General features: G+C 35.7%; 1 protein-coding gene across 1 annotated transcript; it reads left to right on the plus strand.

Annotated features, from left to right (window-relative positions):
- The first annotated feature begins 7294 nt into the window (after window positions 1-7294).
- LOC113712097 (dynamin-2A) lies at window positions 7295-22340 on the plus strand. Its single transcript, XM_027235386.2, has 22 exons — window positions 7295-7740; window positions 9833-9883; window positions 9991-10111; window positions 10251-10340; window positions 10607-10668; window positions 10819-10933; window positions 11051-11393; window positions 11775-11922; window positions 13142-13243; window positions 13367-13486; window positions 14402-14485; window positions 14580-14707; window positions 15697-15781; window positions 15923-16061; window positions 17014-17090; window positions 18559-18615; window positions 19535-19685; window positions 19796-19944; window positions 20225-20338; window positions 20432-20499; window positions 20754-20926; window positions 21813-22340. The coding sequence occupies exons 1-22, from the start codon at window positions 7594-7596 to the stop codon at window positions 22055-22057; spliced, it is 2769 nt and encodes a 922-aa protein (XP_027091187.2). The 5' UTR covers window positions 7295-7593; the 3' UTR covers window positions 22058-22340.
- The last annotated feature ends 1330 nt before the right edge of the window (window positions 22341-23670 follow it).

Genomic DNA, 23670 nt, shown 5'->3' on the forward strand with positions numbered 1-23670 from the left:
ACATTTTTTGGCATAGGTGGATCATAGAAAACTAAGCCTCCAGCGTATACAATTTTTCCTCCCCAATATAGTTGAATTACCAAACGATTATCCTTCGACATATTATCCCTAATTTAGATGTAATAGACAAGGTGTTATAAACTGTTTAATCATCATAATATATTTACATGCTTGCTTACAGCATGTTATGCATACTCAAATTAACAATACGCATTAAATGCTGCTTGATTGTAAATAAATTTAATAAATCTGGATAAACACGAGCCAACTAACGTAAATCAATACCATACAAAATACCCATGAAATTTTCATACGAAACTCTTAACCGTTACTAACTACAGCAATAATTACTTTTTAACTGTATTTAGGATTATTTATGTTGCCCATATAATTGGTTATCATTATCACAAGTAACGAGTAAATTGATTACATCTTTATTCATTTACGTATAATCTTAAAAATAATTCATTTTATTATATTTTTAAACAATCTGAGTAAACTAAAATTTAACCATAATTTTAAATATATTCTATTACATTTGTTTTTAAATTAATCTTACTAAACTAAATTATAACCATAAACCTAAATATATTCCATTACATTAGTTTTTAAAATATATAATGAGTAACTAAATTTTAACCATAATCCTAAACATATTCCATTACATTAGTTTTTAAAATATATAATGAGTAAACTAAATTTTAACCATAATCCTAAATATATTCCATTACATTAGTTTTTAAAATATATAATGAGTAAACCAAATTTTAACCATAATCCTAAATATATTCCATTACATTAGTTTTTAAAATAATCTGAGTAAACTAACATCATTATTCATTGATTTACTAATTTTGTATTGTATTCATGGCATGATTTTGAATTACAGTTTGTTATATTATTAATCCATTAATAGATGCATAACTTCAAGTTAATTACGGTTGATAGTTGTTACTTTTGAAGAAAAAGGATTCATGTATTCCGATAAGCACGAATTAATTATTATAGTATTTCTATATGTTTCATATAATTTTATTTAATTATTTCTTGACAACACTATATATACTAGTTAAAAACGCATTAATTATTAACTACATTAACTAATCATAAATTATTCTAACTAATCACACAACAAATGTCATAAAACTTTTTTTTACCACCTCAATTTCATAAAATTTTCATAAATAAAAGTATAAATAAATTATTATACAAGAATCTGTTAATATAGCATAACAACAACACACTATTGTAGAAAACATGTCTAATTAATATAATTTTAAAATAATATAATATAAAATTCACTTACGTATATAATATAAATGTTTAACTAATATAATATAAGTAATGTAATTAATAACTAATTGCATAATAATGTAATGACTATAATTACGTAAATAATAACTTAAATTACTAACCTCTACCAAGATGGCCGTACTATAACAAAGTGACGCTTTTATCACCGTAATTGATCAGCACGGCGGCCTTACATAACACGGCGAGAGCAACAGTTGCTCACCGATGTGGCCTCAACTTTGACTTCAACAGTAAATCTGCTGTCCTGTTCCAATTTAGAATATTATCCATAAATCAGTCCCAATTTTTTAGAACCAACTAATAAAATTTTAGTTATAACCACCTTAATTAATTTACATTATCATCCATCAACAGATTACCTGACCTCGTAATGCCCACCCAAAAATTTTTCAAGCTATCTAACAAAGTTTCGGAAGGCTGATAACGAGAGAGAAATACAGCTACTAAGTTTCAGAAGCTGCCTAACAAAGTTTCATAAGCGCTGCTACGAAAGAGTGTGCGGACTCCTCCTTACTCTCAACACAGACGAAATAAAGAGGAAAGCTGAGAAAAAATAAAGAGCAAGCGTTCTGGAAGGCTGAGAGCTTGCTGAGAGCAAGTGGAAAGCAGAGAGGAAAGTAGAGTAAAAGAGAGAAATGAGAAATGAGAGGGCCGGACGATACATTTGTTTTGGGCCATTTTATAGTACTTTCCAACCAAATCTAGCCATTCAATTGAACGGCTAGCTATTTTTTTTTTTAAAAAACTCACCACTACCGTGTCCAGTCAGTACGGTAGTGGTGGAACCAAATCACATGGCTCTTTGTCAAAGGGTATCATAGTCAAAGGTTGTCACGATGACAACCTTTGAAAAAACAGGTGAGATTCCTGACCAAAAGACGACATGTGAGATTCCTGACCAAATGTCACGGCTTTTTTTTTTATAGATGCTGCCTGCTACCGTGCACAGTCAGCATGGTAGCAAGCCCGATTTTTTTAAAAAAAATTTTGCCGTCTGTTGCCGTGCACAGTCAGCACGACAGCCAGGGCAATTAAAAAAATAAATGTTTCCTGCCGTGTCCAGTCAGCACAGCAAGTATAATTTTGTGCATTACCCTTGTCAGACATACATTTGACGGAATTTTTTTTTGGGTATATTCTGAGAAATTAGCCTAGAATAACTTTTGGAATAAAGCCCTAAAGAGGGAGGAAAAGCCATTCAGTTTGCAGGGTTTGACATTGAATAAGTCGTTTGCCTTGCAGCGAATCTGGCCTTAGTTAGAAAGAATAGGTTGGAACTCTTGTTACATCGTATGACATTATAGTTAGAGAATGAACATATAAGAAGAGTTTTTAGGAACTTTCCAAAGGATCACTTTTGCGGGATTGCAGAAATAAAGTATGCAAGAAAGTAAACTATCCTTTTAAGGGAAGTCGAACATGCCAATCCTTTGATCTGCGCTGGGAGCCTATGCTAGGAAGTAATAGAACAACTAATTATATTTGGATTTCTGATATTAGAGAATCTTATCCTCCCAGTGACGGCACTCGTTCCATAGCTTTCAACAACCTAGTTGAGGAAAATGTTGACAAAAGCCATAGAAAAGAGGGAAATTGTAAGTCTTAAAATAGCTGCACAGCCTAAGGCCTTGTTTGGATTGCTATTTTTAGGATTTTTTTGTAGAAAAATGTATTGTAACGATTTGATGTATGTGAGATAAATGTTATTGAAAAACATGTTCACAAAAAACGTAAAATTTTTTTTTAGAAAATCACAATCCAAACAAGGCCTTAGGCTTCCTGTATACATCCCTAACAACTTGTCATAGATAAAGCTTCCTTAAAGTAATGGAAATTGTTTAGTGGAAATTAAAGTTACGGAAAACTTGAGCTCAACTACTGTATTACTGCCTAAGAGGGGCTTATTTAATGGAGTGTAGAATGGATAAAGTAAAGGCTAGGACAGTTAAATTAATCGCAAAGTTGGTCTCGTCTTACAATTACTAAGAAATCATACTTTACAATCTACCTCTCACGAGATTGAGGTATTAAAATAAGGGCTACTCACTGACCAATGCACTTTCAAGGTCCTTTTTTACCCAAGGTAAGACTTGTGAATTAAGAATAATTGAATTGGGAAGTAGGGAGAGAGGCAAAGATACATGTGATGAGAGATTAGACAAAATGCGAAAAAATAGCGTTCAAAAGGAGAAGATTAAGAGTTGAAGATAGACCTACACAGAGTTATTTGTAGGTTAGAGATGTAATTTTATAATTGTAGTATAAAATTTTTCTTATTTCATGAGAGACTCATATTTTGAATTCAACTAAGAATATTATTATTTAATATGTGTTCATGGTATTTCAAATTCAGTATTTAGGTTATGGGCAATTACTTTCAAGAAATTAGAGAAAAAGAGAAAAAGGGAATAAGGGTCATTGAACATTTTGCTACTGTTGTTCAAATATCTTTTATGCATAACAAGTTTCTTATTTAGCTACTATTTCCTTTATTTGATCTTTTTTAATCCCTAAAGTAATGAAGTTGCTTTGATACTTAAGAGCCTATTTGACACCCTAATTTTTAAGCATGTTTTTATTAGACAAGATTTTTTGTTAACTTTATCTATAGTAACTCTAAAAAACATCACAAATTTTTTAAAATACATATCCGAAAATATTTAAAGCTATACACTCATTTCTCTTTTCTATCATTACCTCTTAACTATTTTCATTTTCATCGCTACTCGACACTGGTGTCGACGCACCACTTCTTCTTTTTCTTTTTCTTTTTTCTCTCTTTTCCTCTCCTTCTTTCTTCTCCTCCCTTTTTCCACACCTACTTCCTCTCCTCCTTCCCTCCTGCCACTCCCTCTCCTCTTCATCCTTTATCCTCCCTCCATCCCCCGCGACCCCCTAGCTTCCTTCCCTGCTGGATCTAGACCAGATATAGCCGAAGAGAGGAGAAAATGGAGGTAGAGAAAAAGAGAGAAAAAAATGTGGAAAGTGGTGGTAGCTGGTGGTTGGTGATGGTGTTCGGTGCTTGGAGTAGTGACAATGGCAAGGAAGAGGAAAAGGAGAGGAAAAAAAAAGAAAAAGAAAGGAAAGAAGGAAAAGTAAAGGAAAAAAATTTTAAAATTTCTCCAAAAAAGATTTTCCCAAAGTCTACCATAAGTTATAGTAAAATTTTATATAAATAACCAAAAAATACACCATCCAAATGGGGCCTAAGTTTCTATCTTGACTACTTACAAACTTTGTTTAGATTAATTATTATTTTATTGTTCTAAAGCATTACGACTTTATTACATATTTTCTATTGCATGTAAAATTATATTTATTTATTTGAACAAAAGGTTATACTTTTTACATACTTTGTACTAAACTAGGCATATTTCATATTATCGAGCAATCTATGCCTCCTAACGTAGAAATAAATGTGCAAGTCGGAGCAATAAAGGTGACATAACCATTTAGCTTTGCTATTGTTAGTCTATGTTATCATCATCGTCTTCATCATAAGCATTGCCAACTACAGTTCTGTTAATGTGCAACTAAAGTTTTAAGGTATGGGTGGGTGCTACTACGGGGGACTTTTCAGTCAGGGCTACATAGGATGCCATTAGACAGAAACGGAGCATCTCACGTATGGATAAATTTGTTTGGGACAGTAGGATCCCTCTCAAGATTTCTTTCTTCGTCTGGAAGTTGACTCGGGGATGGGTGCCCTTGGAGGTGGTCCTGGAGAGGAGAGGCTTCTCTATGAACTCTCGTTGTTCTTGCTGTCAGGCTGCGGAAGAGTCCATCCTACAAGTGTTTGTGACTGGTCCGGTAGCGAAGGAGGTGTGGCGACATTTTCAGAGACGATTTGAGATTCTGGACGACCCTTCCTCATCTGTCTCAGTCACGCTCCTTTCATGGTTTTACTCGACGTCTAGGGTGGCGTTGGGACATACACGCACTATTATTCCATTACTAGTGTTATGGTTCCTATGGAAGAGGAGGAATAAAGCACGATATGAAGGAATTCCTTCTTCGGCACGAGATGTGGTTTTTATGGTGGAGCAGTTTGTCAAACAGTTGGGGAGGGCTGGGATGCTATCAGGGGCCAATTTCAGGGGTGACCCGGAGGACCCTTGGGCCCGCTGGGCAGTACCTGGGCGGCTGAAGTGGAGAGCGTTGCCAGTCTCCTGGTCGCGACCTCCGCTACAGTGGCTCACACTCAATACGGATGCTAATGTCAGCCATGGTAGAGCTTATGGGGGAGGTTTGTTGCGTGACTCTAATGGCCGGCTAGTTTTCGCTTTCTACAAGGAGTTTGGGGAGCTGGATGTACTAACGGCAGAAAGCGCTTCACTGTTGTATGGGCTCCAACGGTGTTCGGATGGGCTTAAAAAGGGCCTGATGGTACAAGTCGACTCGAAAAGTCTAGTTCAATTGCTCAAGTCATCAGCTATAGCCAAGTGGCCACTCTGCAACACGATTAGAAGGATACGAGCGCTACTTCTCTTTTTTCGGCATCGGTCCAACACATATTTTGAGAGGCGAATTCCACTGTTGATATGCTATCTAAACTAAGGCTTCCATCAAAGTTGTTTTGTACCTCGCAAGATCAGCTTCCTGGGAGGATTCGTGTGGCTCTGAGCCTTGATAGTCGAGAGTTTTGCAATGTACGCAGGCAAGTGGGTAGTCTCTCAGCGATTGGGGGGGTTTAGTGGTTTGTGTACTCGAACTCGTTATAATGTTGCTGCTTCTTAATAAAACTTGGGGCTGGCATCCCCACCCGCTGCGAGGGTTTTGCTAAAAAAAAAAAAACTAAAGTTTTAAGGTTAGACTAAATACATACAAGTTAAGAACTTCTATATTGTATATTAAGCAAAGGGATTTTGTTGCATAAATATTTTGGTGTCACTTTATTTAATTTAATGTAACTTTTGTTCTTCTAATTAACTCCCATGCCAATATCATTTTTGCTCTTGTGATTAACCTCCATGCCATTGCCCATGTATAATACTACTATAACCTATTGAAACTGCTTAAAAACACTCTAATTTACCACTATTACATTTGCTTATTGCTCACCGAGTCCAATAAACTATTTTTCCTAAAGGATTTTAATTACATAAAGATACATATTTTTCAATGATTGGGCATATACATTCATGGTTTTTTCTCATTTCTATTTTCAAAGTTATTTGAGGAATTTTAGATTTTGTTAGAAACTACAAATCATGATTTTGAGTAATACCATACAACAACAGGCGTATACAATTTTAAGTAAAATCAAATTTCTTTAAAATAATTCAACAAAATAATCAAAAAAGAAAATTCCACAAGTATTTTTGTAATTAGTTGCACAAAAATTAGGTGTGCTTATCACTAGTGCAAGTTTAAGGAGTAATTGCCTCAAGCAAAAGTAAGGGAAGCGTGTTAATTATACATAGCTAAAAGGACTTAATTACGTTACATCCAAAAAAATTAAGTACTAATTATGCTATTTCGCCATTTTAATTTTTACCAATCCCTCTAATTTCCACCCCAATCCCATGCATCCAACATCTCTACCTCTACCTACAAGTATCCAGCCATCTCCTAAGTACCTAGACAGCAGGAACTAGACTAGAAGTTGGTTCATGTACTTGACTTGCTTCCAATCAGGTGGGGAGACAGAGGATAGTGCATCTCCAAAATTGAGGTCCTACCTCACAAACATTTGAACGCGCCTCCCCCCACTAGCCTTCAATTGAAATTTTCAAATCTCAAAAACAACTTAATTAAGAAACAAAAGGTCCCCACATCCCAAACATTTTACACTTGAATTCCCATATTTACTTGGTATACGTATTATCACCCCACATTTAATTCAATTTACATCAAATCACATGCTAAAAGAAAAAAGAAAGAAAGAAAGAAAGAGGGTCGATTCCAATTAGAAATAAAAAAAATAAAAAAATTTTCCGCTTTAAAATAAATAAACTTCCGTTCGTTCATACTATTTTTCATCATCGCCGGGTCGCTCCTCTCTCTCTCCCTAAAGCCTTTTTATTTTTATTTTTTTTTGTTTTCAAAAGTTCAAAACATTTCCGTGTTTCTTCTTCTGCTTCTTCGCTTCTCCGGTCTCTCGCCGGAAACCCTTACTTGTTTCTCTCTCACCAAGTGATGCACTCGATCTAGGGTTTCTATCCCGATTGTTTTGGATAAGTGTATTTGATCGGATCTGGTTGGAGTTGCTCCAATCGAAGACTGAAGATTTGTTGATTTATTGGAGGGAGAGGAAATTGTTAAAGAAATTTGGATACAATGGACGCGATCGAGGAGTTGTCTCAGCTGTCAGACTCGATAAAGCAAGCGTCGGCCTTGTTAGCCGATGAGGATGTTGATGAAGCCACGTCGTCGTCGTCTAAACGGCCGTCCACTTTTCTCAATGTCGTTGCTCTCGGCAACACCGTACGTTGATGGTTTTGATGTTTAGATTTTTTGTACTTATTTGTGTGTGTGTGGTTTTTAGTCGGATAGATCTCTGGATTATAGCTAATCTTTGGATCTGAAATTGTGGTTTAATTTTTTGGAATTCCATGATTTTGTTTGATGTGTTAATTGTGGGATTCTCTTTTTTTTGCCCTTGTTTTGGGGATTATTGACTGCGATTCTTCTGTTTTAGAAGCTACGTTCTTGTGGGTACTGTATTGATAAAATAGCAGATCGAGTCTCAAAGAGATAGCGTATCATGAACATTGCGTAAGATTGTGCTTAAAAAGAATAAATTTGGCCTATTATAATTCAAGATAGAGTTTCCTACTTAATTGGAAGCTGATACTTTGTTGGCATTGTTACTATGTCTTTATGTTTATCTTTAAGCGCCTCAGTTCTGTAGTTGGAGAAGCATATGACTATTTATGTTTATACACATATTTTTTCCGATGGAACTTGAGATGATAAGCTTAGCTAAAGGGAAGCATGATGGATAAGATAGCAATTGAACATGTGCTTGTCATACCCAGTGTGTTGTTACATTCATTTGTTTCGGTTGCTGATGGAAGTTAAATGTTTCGCTTAAGGTACATGTAGGCACATCATGTGTAGAATGAAAATCATGTGGACAAGTACATTTGTGATATAAATATGATACCTTAAATAGCCAAAAATAAATATGAAGAGAAAGTGGACTAATGACCCTGTAGGGAGGTTTACTTTTGTATATAGCCTTTTCCAAGAAGGGATGTGAATGTGCTGAAGTAACTGTCCTCCTGTAGTTTTGTTTTCCTTGCAATTCTGTAATCATTTGCGAATGAGTTTTTAAGTTGAAAGGTAAGGTGGAGGAACTAGAATGAGCACTTTTCTTGTAGATGCCACTTATATGCTTAGTGCTTCTGATCAAAATAAAGCTGTGGAGAAGTGATGATTGGATCTGGTTGCATATTTGCTTGTGTAGGAAATCATGGAACCCATAGTTTGTTTAGCAATTCAATGTAGAATCTATTTAAGCTTTAGATATATGCATCAGGACAAGCGCTTGATATAATTCACAAGCGCTTGATGGTGAGTACTTCTGACCAAATAAAGCTGAGGAGAAGTGATGATTGGATCTGATTGCATATTTGCTTGTGTAGGAAATCTTGGAACCCATTCTTCGTTTAGCAATTCAATGTAGAATCTCTTTAAGCTTTAGATGCATGCATCAGGACAAGCACTTGGGATAATTGATAAATGCTTGATAGTAGTGACTTTTCCTTGAATGCTTTAATGAAGTGTACAATTTAGTCTGAATTTAATCTTTAACTAAGGAGTTTGTGAATAATCATCATTATATGTGTTAAGAATTCTAAAATGCTACAGCTATTAATGAATGTGTGGGGCAGCAACTGGGCATCTTAATTTCATTTTCTGTATTTCTAACTACATTGTCTGCAATAGGGAACAGCTGGTACATTTTGATGCTCTCAAGTTGTTTGCGGTCCTTAGGCAATTTGTTAATTTTGTATTGTCTTACACAATAAGCTTTAGCCCTCTAGGAAGAAACTAAGCCTGCAGTTTCTTACAACTATTTTGCTGGATGTAATATGTAATGGTAAGTCGTGTCATTGAGGTATGGATTATTTGGAATTATGCAAACCAAGTTCGTCGCTCCTGTTCCCTGAGGACCAATTGTCTTCTCAAAATCTAGTATGCTAGTTGTTGAGCTAGCTAATATCCTATCAAACAAACTAAATAACTTATACAAATGGTAACTAAAAGGAAAGAAACTTATATGTGGGGTATTATGCAGATGATAGAATTGCAAATTAGGTTTGCAGCTTGTGTTGATGAGTGATTTGACCTTTGGGGGGGGGTTGAAAGAATATAGGAGTCTATAATACTTGCCTGCGTGAAATGGAACTGGTTGGCTATATTTGTTAATGCTGCTGACAGAAGCAAGCCTTTCTGATGCACTTTTTTAATATAAAGCAAGGTGCATTCATCTAATGTGTGTTTACTTATGTTATTCTCTCTTGGTTAGGTCAATGATTTATGGTTACTAATTATGTATGCATTAATTCAGGGTTCAGGTAAATCGGCTGTGTTAAACAGTTTAATTGGACATCCGGCTTTGGTAAGTTGTTATTTGGAGTAGATTCTGTGCCTTTCCAGCTTTGAATTATCCAAATATATCTTTTTTCTGTAACTAATTCTGGTTTTTCTATTGACTATTGGTTATAGCCGACTGGTGAAGGTGGTGCTACTCGTGCTCCTATATGCATTGATTTGAAACGGGATGGTTCTTTGAACAGCAAATCGATAATTTTGCAGATTGACAGCAAATCTCAACCAGTTTCTGCAAGTGAGGCTTTTTCCAAAGATTTATGATGCAAATTTCTCTCCCTTCAAATTTATCTGAGGGAAAAAAAACTGAGTGTCTATATGTGGTTGTCTTATTTCATTGCCCCAATTTTAATTGATTACTTTTTGGCCCATTCTAGGTGCTCTTCGTCATTCTTTACAAGACAGACTGAGCAAAATTTCAAGTAAAAGTCGTGATGAGATATATTTGAAGCTTCGAACAAGCACAGGTTGGGTGAATGTCAAAATCCATTTGCATAAGGCCTCTTACTTCTTTAACATATAGCTAATCCAATATTGCTCTCTCTCTTTCTCTCTCACTTATTCTCTCTCGCATGTTGGAGTTGAACTTAACAAATACAAGCAGAATTTCTGCCTGTAATGTGTTTCTCTTGCCTTTGCAATTTGCAACATTCATTCAGAAGGTGCCACAACTTTTTTTTTTGGGCAATGCATGGTGTAAGATTCACTTCTCTTTTTTGCTTCTGGCATGCAGCTCCTTCATTGAAATTGATTGATTTGCCTGGAGTGGATAAGGGGAACCTTGATGACTCATTGGTGAGTATCTCCAACTGATTCATTTGACTTTGACACATGGCTTTCCCGAGTCACTAGAGTACAATTCTATCAGATATCTTTTCACAACCTTAAGTTACATTTTAAATTGCCTACCTATGAGAAACTTAATTTTTTGGTTCTTTCTTGCAGGGTGAATATGCTGAACGTAATGATGCCATCTTGCTTGTGGTAATACCTGCAGCACAGGCACCGGAAGTTGCCTCAACTAAAGCTGTCAGACTTGCGAAAGAATTTGATGGAGAATGTGTGTTTATTACTGAACCTGCTAGCCTTTTTGCAAAAATGGTTTTGATTATTTCCATTTCTTCAATGTTTTTGTTGTCTCTTTCTGAAGTAGTAGTAACGTTTGCTTGACGAATAGGTACAAGAACTGTTGGTGTCATTAGTAAAATAGATCAAGCAGCTTCAGATCCAAAAATCCTTGCTGCTGTTCAGGCTCTTTTGTTGGGTCAAGGACCACGGACTACAGCTGATATCCCCTGGGTTGCATTAATTGGTCAATCTGTGTCTATTGCCTCTGCTCAGTCAGGGAGTGCTGGAGTTGACAACTCATTGGAAACTGCCTGGCGTGCTGAGAGTGAGAGCCTTAAATCTTTATTGACTGGAGCCCCTCAAAGCAAGCTTGGTAGATTAGCTTTGGTAGAGACTTTAGCTCACCAGATTCGCAGTCGGATGAGAGTCAGGCTTCCTAATCTCCTCCAAGGGTATGCCTTCTCTTTCTGGTTGCTAAAGGTTCTTGACAGCCACTCTGTGGTTTCTGGAAGATTTTTCTGTCTACCATCTAAGTTAGACGTATGATAGATTTCTTTTATGGCATGGGTTTTCAATATTCTTTTATGTATGTACTCCTTTCTTATTTGCCTTCTTCTAAATTTGGCCTTTGGAGAAAAATCATAACATATTATATAAATGGATTTTGAGGCTGCATTAGTATTCCTGTGGCATTTTTATGAGTTCAGATGCACACTACAGAACTCTCTCTCTTTTAACAAGATTGTGTTTTTTATGAGTTCAGATGTACACTGCATTAATATTCTCTTTTAACAATGTGCTTAAGTACTTTATATCTTCTACCACTCATGCAGCCTTCAAGGAAAGTCTCAAGTTGTACAGGATGAATTGGTAAGGCTTGGGGAACAGATGGTTGATAGTGCTGAAGGTACCAGGGCCTTGGCTTTGGAGCTTTGCCGTGAATTTGAGGACAAGTTTCTCCAGCATATTACAAGTGGAGAGGTGAGTGCATGGCAGAATTTTGGGTATACACAAGCACGAACATAAACAATTGCATTTATTCTGATTTTTTTTTCCCTTTAGGGTGCATTTTTATGCTTTGTATTTTTCTGGAATGTAAGTGGTATAAATTTTTCACCCATCTTGGAGAAATTTAATTTAATAATACTGGCTAGATTATAAGCTTATTTATTGAACAGCCTTTCATTTCTCAGCGATTAAAGATTTGAACCTGGGTCCATGCTGAAAGCTTTTGAGAACCAAATTCTTGCATGTCTATCTTCTTTTTTGTGCTATGATGTAACTGCACTTGGATGCCGAGAACACCACCTCTGTTGATGATCTTAACCTTAGTTTTTTGTAGTTTTCTGCTTTAAAATTACCCTGCCCAGTGTACAGATCAGATCTGGGAAGAATCACGGCTCATGCAAAGACATCATAAAAGAGGATCTAGTTTCTGCCAACAACTTGAGACAAATTCTAGGACCGTTCAATTGCAAACAAAATGCTATGTAATATGCTGGCAAGAGGTCTTCATGTTTATGAGTCTGTTAGAATACCTACTGAAGTGATGTCTAGATAAGAATGTGAAGCTGCTTGAGCGAACTTTAGGACACCTGTCTTTATAGCTTAAATTAAGGCTGTTATAATTTTAGGACAATGGTACCTTTCTGATGTGATTAACATAAATTATGCAACATATTGATGGTAAGGATGGTTGAGAATTATTTTTACATCAGATCCTGTAGCTTGTGGGGTGTGTTTTAGTTTAGCTTTTCTATTCTTTCTTCTTGGAGATAGGGATATGAGATGTTTTATTATTCACTGGTTTAAGTGTGAACACTAAGTACATAGAGGAGCGAAGAACTGTAAGATCTTGCTGTGGTGAAATTTTCTTTTTGAATTTGGGGGAGATTAGGAACTAGGGAATGGTTATTAGACAAGATTTTCGAGAAAGATGTAATATATGACTTCTTAAAGTCTTGGTCCAAGGCTATGATTTTAATGGTCATTAAGCATTATTTATCTGTGCATGAGCCAACTTGAAAATGACAAATGGTGAATATGCTCCATAGAATTTACTTGTTTTTAACGAAGCAATCCATCAAGTAATATGCCAATTATTTTGTATGTCTTCATGCTGTGGTACTGGATAATTGTAAAAAGCAAATAATTCATAAGTTTTACAAGTAAAGTTGCTAAAACTGTGACTTTCTTGCAGGGTGATGGTTGGAAAGTTGTTGCTAGTTTTGAGGGCAACTTTCCAAACAGGATAAAACAACTCCCTTTAGATCGACATTTTGACATAAATAATGTTAAGAGGGTAAGTGCTCTCATTTCTGTTCCTTCAAATGAATGTCCTGTTTTTGCATTGTAATTTTACATTTAGATCATCACAGTGCTCCCATACTTCCTATCTTTGTTGACTTCTTCAAGTCCTTGCCAGATTGTTCTGGAGGCAGATGGTTATCAACCTTACCTTATTTCTCCAGAGAAAGGGTTGAGATCTTTAATAAAGATTGTTTTAGAGATGGCAAAAGAACCTTCCCGACTTTGTGTCGATGAGGTAACATTGAATTAATTTTTCCGCTGCTTGTACTTTTCATCTTACTTTGTAGCTAGCTTGTCTTTCTCCAAAAAATTTCTGTAAATTGCCTATTTTGCAATGACTATTTATTGCTCAAATTCTTCCCCTACTTTTGTCTTTTTTCAAATCATAGATTGAGTTAAACTACAAAATTTTGATGTCAAGTTTGATCAATTTTGGTTTTGGGTAAACTACAGCTGCCTCCTGAGTTTTGTTACAATTAACCTTTTATAAGCTTTTAATTTTTCATTAGCCTCATTTATTGTATAAAAATGAAAATCTCTTAAAGATTATTCGTGCTTTTACTAACAGGGGTCTTCCTTCTTTATTGTCCTCTGAAAGGATAACTCTTGAACTGGGACAACTTCAATTTGATATCAAAAGAACTGGTGTACTCTGGTGTACTCCTGTAATTGTGTTGTGGGAGATGAATGATTTTTTCCTCTCTCTATATTTCAGTGAATAGATTTTATGAGCAAGATTTAGTTGAGGTCTGAGGACATGGTGGGACTTTTGTGCACAGTTTCTTTCATTTTTAGTTTGTCTGTTTGTTTTATAGCTTAAATGAGTGGCTTTGAGTTTAGTTGGTTTTTGGTATTTGGGAATTTGTTCCTGCAGAATACAATGTTTCTCAGTAGCTAGATCTCTGTTGCAAAGTTAAACTGATTATTGTAAGACATACTGCTGATGCTGATCTTCGGTGATAGTAGTCCACATCTTTTTTTTTTGTTTAATTGTTTTCAAGGTCCCTTAATATATGGGAACATGGCTTAAGTTACTTGTTGCATTAAAATTTTGTGTTGCTCTAGAGATAAGAAAATCCGCAATTTTATATTCACCCTTATATTTTTATTTAAGTTTCTAAGCTAGTTCAATAAAAAAAATTCTTAATAGGTGCACCGTGTACTTGTCGACATTGTATCATCTTCCGTCAATGCGACTCCAGGTCTTGGAAGATATCCTCCTTTTAAGCGAGAGGTGGTGACAACTTTATACTAGCACTTTATATTATTACTGGTAGGTAAAGGGAAAATAAAAAGAATTATAAATTCTTTTTGCATGAGCTATATAGGTTGTAGCGATTGCCACTGATGCTTTGGATGGGTTCAAGAATGAGGCTAAGAAGATGGTTGTTGCTCTTGTTGACATGGAGCGAGCATTTGTTCCCCCTCAACATTTTATTCGTTTGGTGCAGAGGCGGTAAGGTCAACCAGTGATTTTCTGTGGTTGTCTTTTTTGTTTTGGCCCTTTTCATTCAAAGAACATGGAAACAAAACTGACACCTAGCTTGTTATTGTAAACTTTTTATTTCTCACAAATTTCTTGGTGGAATAATTTGAAATTGCTCTGAGTTTAATTTGTTTCCTTTAGCTTTTGTTATAGAGTTTCTCTTTATATTTTTTTGGTCCACATTTTCTAAAAATCTTTTGTAACATGTTGCGATCTAGCCATCTAATTTGTGGTGTACATGTGAAAGTCATCTGCAGAAAAGAGAATATGTAACTGGTTTAGAGGAATTGAAACCATTTTATCTGTTTCTTTACTAGGATACCATTCTACTATTTTTGAATATCATGCATAATTTGTACATTAAAAACTCCTAAGTTCAGTAAGCATTTCAGCCAAAACTTGTGCTGCAGCATGCTTCTTCTACCATACAGTTTTATAACAACAGTGCAGCTAGCATAGCAATGTTTATGTTGAAATTCAGTGTGTAGATTGGCAGAGCAGGGTCTTTGAAATTCGAAATCTGGAATTGTAGAGCAGGATTTATAGAGTTGGCAGGGTGATATGCAATTGGTTGGAATTTGCATCCTCTGGTATATGAAATTTTCTTGGAGGATAGTACAGCAGAATTTTAGTGACTCGTGCACCTCTCTGAAAACTCTCTACGGTTGTTTGGTTTGTGGTTTGTAAAGATACCTGGTTTACCTTCTTGGACAGCTTCTATCATGTGTTGTAAAGTTGCTTACAGGAAATTCCTCTTGGGAGTTTATGGTATACATTTTTTGGCATATGTGAGTTGTCTTATTGTTATGGAAAGTACCTGTATATGGCTGAAAGAAAATAAATGTGTATAATGTAACCATGCTTATGAGCATATATCACGTGAAAGTGATTTTTTTCTAATCCCATTCAGATATATATATATATATTTTCTTGGAATAACTGCATTTTTTTTGGGTCAGAATGGATAGACAACGGCGTGAAGAAGAGCTGAAAGGTCGATCTTCTAAAAAAGCAGCGGATGCAGAGCAATCAATATTGAATAGGGTATTGTAGAAGATTTGCTGAACATTAGTCTGATATGTCTTATACTTTCAACGGCGTCATGTAAAAAAATATTGTATCCTTTTCTCTTGCTCTTTTCCCCATGTATGCTGCTTTTTTGAATGTGCCAAAATTTCAACTTAGGCAACTAGTCCCCAAACTGGAGGGCAACAAGCTGGGGGGAGCTTAAAGTCAATGAAGGATAAATCTGGTCAGCAAGACAAAGATGCCCAAGAAGGACCAGCGTTGAAGACTGCTGGGGCTGAGGGAGAGATAACAGCAGGTTTTGTTATGATACAATGTTCTCTTTGTTGTTTCTTACGTTTCTAAGTATACCTTGCTAGTTTGTGACTTCTGTAATCAGTTCATGTTACATGTCTTGTTTAGTTGTGTTCTCAAAATGTGTAGAGACTTGTCTATTTTTATCTTCAATACCTAATCCTTCTTTCAAACAAAGGGTCTGAAAGATAGTTCTTGTTGCATTTTTCTCAATTTTCTGATGGTGAATGAATTGCAATGAGCCCTGTGGAGCCTGGTGCTTTACTAGAAACTTTCAGGGGTTCTTGTCTGTGGGTAGGTAATTGAAACGTTGCAAGGGCAGTGCCTTTGTTAAGAGGATGTACCTGCACATGTTTTATGTTCCCTTTCTCAGAGAAGAGCTGTAATTGATAATAGAAATGGTTCCTCTTTAATAGACTTGTTGCATATGCAAGACTCCCGTAAAAGGTGAGACTGTATTGTTAAACAGACAAAAAGATGAGACCAAGGGAAATGTTATGCAAGAATAAGTGGATTAACTTATTGCATACATACTGCCAGATCTTAGATTTTGTAACTGCATTTCTGTTTCCTTGTTGGATGATTTAGATGGACAGCATATCTGCCTTTTGCCCTTGCCTGTTATTTGGATGCATTAGTAGACAAATTGGAAGAAAATGTTTTACTTCTTGCTTGAACATTTTCAAGTGCTGCAATTCTTTACACAGTTTTGCTTTGTTAATCTAATGAAGTTTTTTTTAAGGCAAAAAAAATTTATTTAGGCATTAATCTAATGAAGTTGAAGGGATGTGTAGCTATTTTGTGCTGTAAAACTGTGGAAACGGTTATTAGAAGGCAATCAGATCAACTTTTTCCATGTCTTATTAAGTGCTTGATTATTCTGTTTGGTTACCTTTTTTTTTTGGGGTGGTTTGTCTTTCTTGTCTTTTCCTTCCCTCATAGAGCACGTGTGACAGGGTTCTTGTTGAAGAGAAGTGCTAAAACAAATGGATGGAGCAGGCGATGGTTTGTTTTAAATGAAAAAACTGGAAAGGTCAGTAGTTTTTATTTGTTAATTATGTCATCTTTTTAATCATAATGGTGAAATCACTTTCATAGTACAATTGTTATGATCTGGTCATACACATTGCAAAATCCATGTATTTAATTTGTTTATTTATTTTTGACCTTCCCCCTTTTGATACATAATAACTGTCTCTCTGCTTGTTGATTAATTCTTTTATTACTTTTGTTTTTAATTAAGTTGGTTCTGACCATTTCGCACATTTTTGCTTATTGTTTTTACTAACATTGTTTTTCAAGTTTGGCACTTGACTCGCAACTTGTCACGTTCTAGTAGTGTCATGACTTGCCCTTGGTTTTTTCCCATTTTAAAGCTGATTATGAAAAACTGGTCATTGAAAATTTGTTGAAAAAAATTGAAAACATGTTCATTGAACATTTTGAAAAAAGCTAAAAGCCATTTCCAGTAATAGCTAAAAAGCCGCTGTTCAGAATCAGTTTTTCTCAACTCAAAAGTAAAGCTAAGAGGTTGAATTGAAATGTCAATGAGAAAAATGGCTTTTTTTGAAGTGTCTCGGGGAATTTTTTCCCCAAAAATTTAAAACTAGAAACAAAGAACAATATAAAACTCTCTCATATAGAGTTTTTTTTTGCTTCCAATTGATCAGATTATTTTAAGCAGGCATGGATGGGCCCTGACTAGTTTTGTAGATGCATTCTTCATTTTAAGAACAGAAATTTTCTCATCTGATACTAATGATATCACTGGCTTTCCCAGCTTTTTTTTTTTACCCCATGCACCCGCTGGCTGCACAATGGCGGGGCATGCTTTGGAATTTATCAATTTAAGGTCCTGTTTGAGGTTGTGGTAGCTTATTGAAAAGTACTTCACCTAATAGAGCTTTTAACAAAAGCACTTATTAAGTGTTCAAGTATTTTTAAGTATATTGTTTGGCTATATAGTTCAATAAGGACTTATTGTACTGGATAATGTGCAATTTAAATGTATTTATCTCTTTAATTAGTTCATAATATCGGATAAAATGACTAAATTTAATATTTTATTTTTTAAAACACAAAAGCAATTCTAAAAGCACCAAATTTTAGCTTTTGCTGAAAGTGCTTTTAACACCAAAAGCTCCACTTCTAATTTCATAATGTGATGTTCACCAAACACCTCAAAAATGCTTTTAGTATCCAAAAGTGTTTTTTTTTTACCAAAAGCACTGCAACTCCAAACAGGGCCTAAGTCTGCTTTTAGTTATTACACTGAATTTAACTATTGAGGCACCTTTGCTTATTAACTCTGGGATTAGCTATTGAGGGTGACATGCTCCTTTACTTTATGTTTTTCTTAAAAATATCGTTGTTTGATGTTGTGGACTGAATGAAAGTCTCTTTCACTTGTATTCGTGCATAGATTGTTTTGTATTATCATTCTGTGCTGGCGAGTATAATAGTGTTATAATCATTTTCTAATGTTAATTTTTTTTCTTCAGCTTGGATATACCAAAAAACAAGAAGAGCGGCATTTTCGTGGTGTGATTACTTTAGAGGTATAAATTGTGGATTATTGTTTGAGATATGACTGTGATATCAATATATTGCTTGTTTGGTGGGAGCTTGTCTTGACTCATTTTCCTGCATGTATTTTGTTTTGCTCTTTGAACTTGTGTACTTTTTTTTCTGTGGTTCTTTATTGATATGTGGAGGTCTTTTTGAAGTTTCCATGGTAACTGTTCAGTAATTGGTGGTTGTCCCAACCATCTCTTGGACAGATTCATATTATGGGAAAGGAGTAATAAGCTTTTGATTATTGCACAAGATAATCTGAAGTTATACATCCCATTTTTTTGGTTTCTTCAAAGAATGTTCATCCCCTTTTGTCAGTTTTTTCTTCAAAGAATGTTCAATCTGTCCCCAACTTTCTCCCGATTACATTTGTTGACTTTCTGTCAATATTGTTTTTTATGACCTTTTACGAGTTTCCGTTCTTGTAGGCAAGTACGTGTCATTTTAATTGTACCAAAACTACGTTTTGCTCTCTGTTGTCCTAATGCTCAGAAAACCCCCTATTTTTCATTTCAGAAAAGATGTTAACGTGATTATATGGGGTTTGAAGGTGTTGAAGAAAATTTGTATTTCTGGTTCTGTTTGTAGGAATTGAAAAAGATAATTTTGCAGTCTATGAATTCACAATGGGGGATGAATAATGCTTTTATGCTGTCAAGAATTCATGTGAAATCATTTTGTTGTTACTCTTCTTTTGAACAAATCAGTGCATCTGAAATGGCTTTTATCTCATTTTGGTAGCCACTTTTCCCACCCTTTGAAAATGGTGATAATTTTTAATGGAAAGCTTCATGTCCATGCCAAATTATGGTATGCTAGTGAAAGCTCATTATTGAGTACAACTTAAAAACGCCATGGTCCATGACGAAATGAATCGTCCTGTATTTTTATTTGAATATCTAGGAATGTAACCTTGAAGAAGTTGATGATGACGAAGCTCCTCCCCCACCCAAAAGTTCCAAGGATAAGAAGGCTAATGGGCCTGATGCTGCAAAAGGACCTAGTCTTGTATTCAAAATAACGAGCAGGGTTCCATACAAAACTGTTCTAAAAGGTTGATAACTGATCTGGAGTTTCTTTTGCTTCTGAGTTCCATGAGTGTTTTCTTCCTCTTTTCTTTTAAGATTCACATTGATGGAGAAAAAGTCTGAATTGATGTTGCAGCTCACAGTGCTGTTGTTTTAAAGGCCGAGAGTATGGCAGATAAGACTGAGTGGCTGAACAAATTGAGAAATGTTATTAGTTCAAAAGGTGGTCAAGTGAAGGGCGAATCTGGACCTCCGATCCGCCAAAGTCTTTCTGATGGTTCTCTTGTAAGTAATTGTATTAGTTTGTCTTGTAACTTACAACTTGGAAAACTCATATGAATAGTTCTTTTCTAGTTTTCTTGTTTTGATCTGCTGTGGATGTAAAAGAATTATCTTGGTTAAAATTTATTTGTGTTGTCCGGTACTTGTCTTCTATCTCACTTTTCTCTTATTTTGTTTCAAATGCTCTTTTTTAGTTGTGAAACTTTTTCATCTTCATTTTTCTTAAACAAGAATATAGTGTTATGTAATTTAGCTTGTTACTCTTAACTCGCTGGCAATTTAGGAAACCATGACGAGGAGACCTGCAGATCCTGAAGAAGAACTTCGGTGGATGGCTCAAGAAGTTCGTGGTTATGTTGAAGCAGTTCTAAACAGTCTTGCTGCCAATGTCCCAAAAGTCAGTTTTTGTATGCATTTTAGAAATCTTTGTCTATGCACGTATCTTTCTGTAGTTTCCCTTCAAATCTTATACCGCCCTGTGATTCTCCAGGCGGTTGTTCTTTGCCAAGTAGAAAAGGCAAAAGAAGATATGCTTACGAAGTTGTACAGTTCTATCAGGTTGGCACACTTCTTTCTAGATTCCATTGCGTTCCTTTCATAATTTAAGATCTTCTGAGTGTGGTGGGAGATTCTTTTGTGTTTTTATATAGCAGGAAAAGCTTGTCTCTCTAAGAACTGTTATTATTATTGTCATCAATAAAGGAACCTTGTGGACAACATCTCTTTCTCTGTCTTGTCGATTCAGTTTGTCTCCTTCCTCTCCTGTATTTTTCCTTTTAATTTGATGGTTAAAAATATTGGATTGGCTCCAGTTCCCAAAGTACAGCAAAGATTGAAGAGCTGCTTCAGGAGGATCAGAATGTAAAACGCAGGAGGGAACGCTTTCAAAAGCAATCTTCTCTTCTTTCAAAGCTTACCAGGCAGCTCAGCATTCATGATAATCGAGCTGCTGCTGCTGCAAGTTATGCAAATGGCAGTGGAGCAGGTGATGATATTCCCATTTTCCATTTATATCTGCTTCTTCATTATTGAGAGCCTTTCTTTTTGCATATTTGTGAGCAGTTATGAACTATTTTGACCCCTTCGTTGGTAGGTCAGAAGTTGGGAATGAGCAAGTTTAGCAAAAACAGTCTTCAAAAATGATCAGAGTTCATTTTGTTTCTTAATGTTGAGTAGCTGACTATAGCTGTACCCTGTAGAGATTATGGCTGGCATATTGGCTTCTACTTCTTGCAAAATCGTGGTTCATTGCAAATGCTTATCTTAAAAGTAAAGACATGGAAGTCCGGAGAAAACTCATAGAGCAAAGATATCATAAACTTGTGATTTCCTAAATTACCAAATTGATTTTTCTGTCGTCGTAATTCTCGTCTTTGGTCAAAATTTTTGCCATTAGAGCATGTTCTGGATGTGGACAGTGGACTTTGTAAAATTTAATTAGTTTTATCCATAATATTTTTGGTTTCTTGAATGTGGAGTAATTGGTAATGTTGTGTGCACCACTGTCCTTAATTGTTTGTCATTGGTGAATTTCTCCAAACGCTGAAGTTGTAATTCAGCCTGGGAAACTAAAAAGAAAATCAGCTGTTCTGACCACCAAGTTGGTGCAAGTACTTCTGGCTGATGGATTGTGGTTCCAGTTCTCTCTCTTCAGATTTTATGCCAGTCATACCTGTCTTCTTTTTTCTATTAGCTTTTGTTTGGCAAGCTGCTGCAAGTTTTCTATGAGATCTTTAATTCAAGTACTGGTTGAAATCTGGTAGTGTGTTGAAATATGAAGTGTGTTGAAATATGTTGTCTTTTGAGTTCCTTTGTTTCGTCTATTGTTTGATCAAAGAGAATTATTTGGTGCATTCTTTACTTTGATGCAGAAAGTAGTCCTACCACTTCTGGACCTTCATCTGGTGATGAGTGGAGAACTGCTTTTGATGCTGCTGCCAATGGTCCCACGGACTCTTATGATGACTCGAGATATGGATCCAATGGCCACAGTCGTCGGTACAGTGACTCTGCTCAAAATGGTGATGTTAGCTCCAGTTCCGGTTCCGGCCGCCGCACAACTCCTAATCGATTACCACCTGCACCGCCATCATCTGGTTCCGGCTATAGATTTTAGATTTAGATAATATTAAGACAAATGATTCTTTCTTAATGGGATGGCTATTTGTACTTGTTTTTGTTGAGCTGCTGAGCTCAACTGCTGTTATAATAGTTTTGTAGAATTGGTATACATGTCTTTGTAGATAGATATATCTCGATCATTATTTCTTTCTTTTCAATCATGCTTTGATGATGCTGGATTTTGAGATGTACTGGCAATACTCTAATTGGATACTCCTCAACGGATTGTCGGGTTTTCCCCTTTTTATTGGTTGAAATGGAGCAGATGCATTCTATAACATGATACTGTTTATACTCCTTAGTGACATGAAAGGGGTACAGTAAGATGTTGGAGCAGCAAAAATCGTTCTAATTCGCTCGTCTTCTAAAATTCGGTTGTCTGACGTGTTATGATGCGTGGTGGCAATGTCAGCTTTGAAATGGTATCCGCGTCATAATCTCCAAAATATGTGGCTATCTAGTTAGACACAGAATGCCACATGGCAGTCAGGTCATATTTTGGCATGATGTGGAATCCACTAAAGCAAAAGTGGTGATGCTTAATCCGCGTGAAAGACGAGTTAGCCATTTAAAAACTTAGGGCTGACTAGGCTGTACGAAAAAGCACTGTTGTGATGTGGCACTTGTGCTGATGACATGGTTGCCATGTCATCATTTATTGTGACATGGATTACAATTCATTTGAAATGACATGGACAACATGTCGTTCTTAAAAGTGATTTGAAAAACATGTCATATTGGAAGATATCATCGCCATCGGTGGAAGTGATTTGGACAACACGATCATTTCATCACATGATATGTTAAGATATGTCATTCTTTGCTAGCAGAGCTACTTTTCACATTAATTGATGACATGGATGACATGTCATCATTTATAATGAATCATTTTTGTTCGTGACATGGTCGATGTGTCATATAGCACAACGATTTGAAAGATGACATGAAAAATATGTCATATGCCATATCGTTATTTATTTGAAGTGACATGGCAGCCACATCATAATCTTGGAGTGGCGTGGATAATATATCATATGATACGTCATCTATTTTATGATGTGGCTTACACGTCATTTTATAATTAGGTGATATGACTGTCATATCATTCAGGAAATTGATCAGGATGACATGTCATATGATATGTCATCAACAACTTGTAGTGACATTTCATCTGACGTGTGCCACACACACACGTCAAATTATGTGAGTGACATGGCTGCCATATCAAACAACTTTAGTGATGTGGATAACATACCATATAACATATCACCTACTATATGACGTGTCTTACACATCAGATTGTGTGGTCATATGATATGACCGCCACATCAAATAATTTTAGTGACATGGATGACATGTCATATGACACATCATCAAATGTATGACCCCTCTCACGTCATCTTGTGTGGGTCACATGGCTGCTGCATCAGACAACTTTAATGACATGGATGGCATGTCATGCGACATGTCATCAGATTGTATGACATGTTTTACAAGTCAGCTTGTTTTGATGACATGGCTGCCATATTAAACATCTTTAGTTACGTGGATGACATGTCATGCAACATGTCATGTGATGTATGACGTGTTATACAAGTAATTTTGCTT

Source organism: Coffea arabica, chromosome 10e (assembly GCF_036785885.1).
Source record: "Coffea arabica cultivar ET-39 chromosome 10e, Coffea Arabica ET-39 HiFi, whole genome shotgun sequence".
In the NCBI taxonomy this organism is placed as follows: Eukaryota; Viridiplantae; Streptophyta; class Magnoliopsida; order Gentianales; family Rubiaceae; genus Coffea; species Coffea arabica.

Bases quoted from the DNA above. Each gene is read 5' to 3' on its own strand.
- LOC113712097 (XM_027235386.2), top strand. From the start codon at position 7,594: ATGGACGCGATCGAGGAGTTGTCTCAGCTGTCAGACTCGATAAAGCAA. The intron at 16,062-17,013 runs GTTTTGTTATGA...CACGTGTGACAG, and splicing joins TGAGGGAGAGATAACAGCAG to GGTTCTTGTTGAAGAGAAGT. The intron at 19,945-20,224 runs GTAAGTAATTGT...CTGGCAATTTAG, and splicing joins GTCTTTCTGATGGTTCTCTT to GAAACCATGACGAGGAGACC.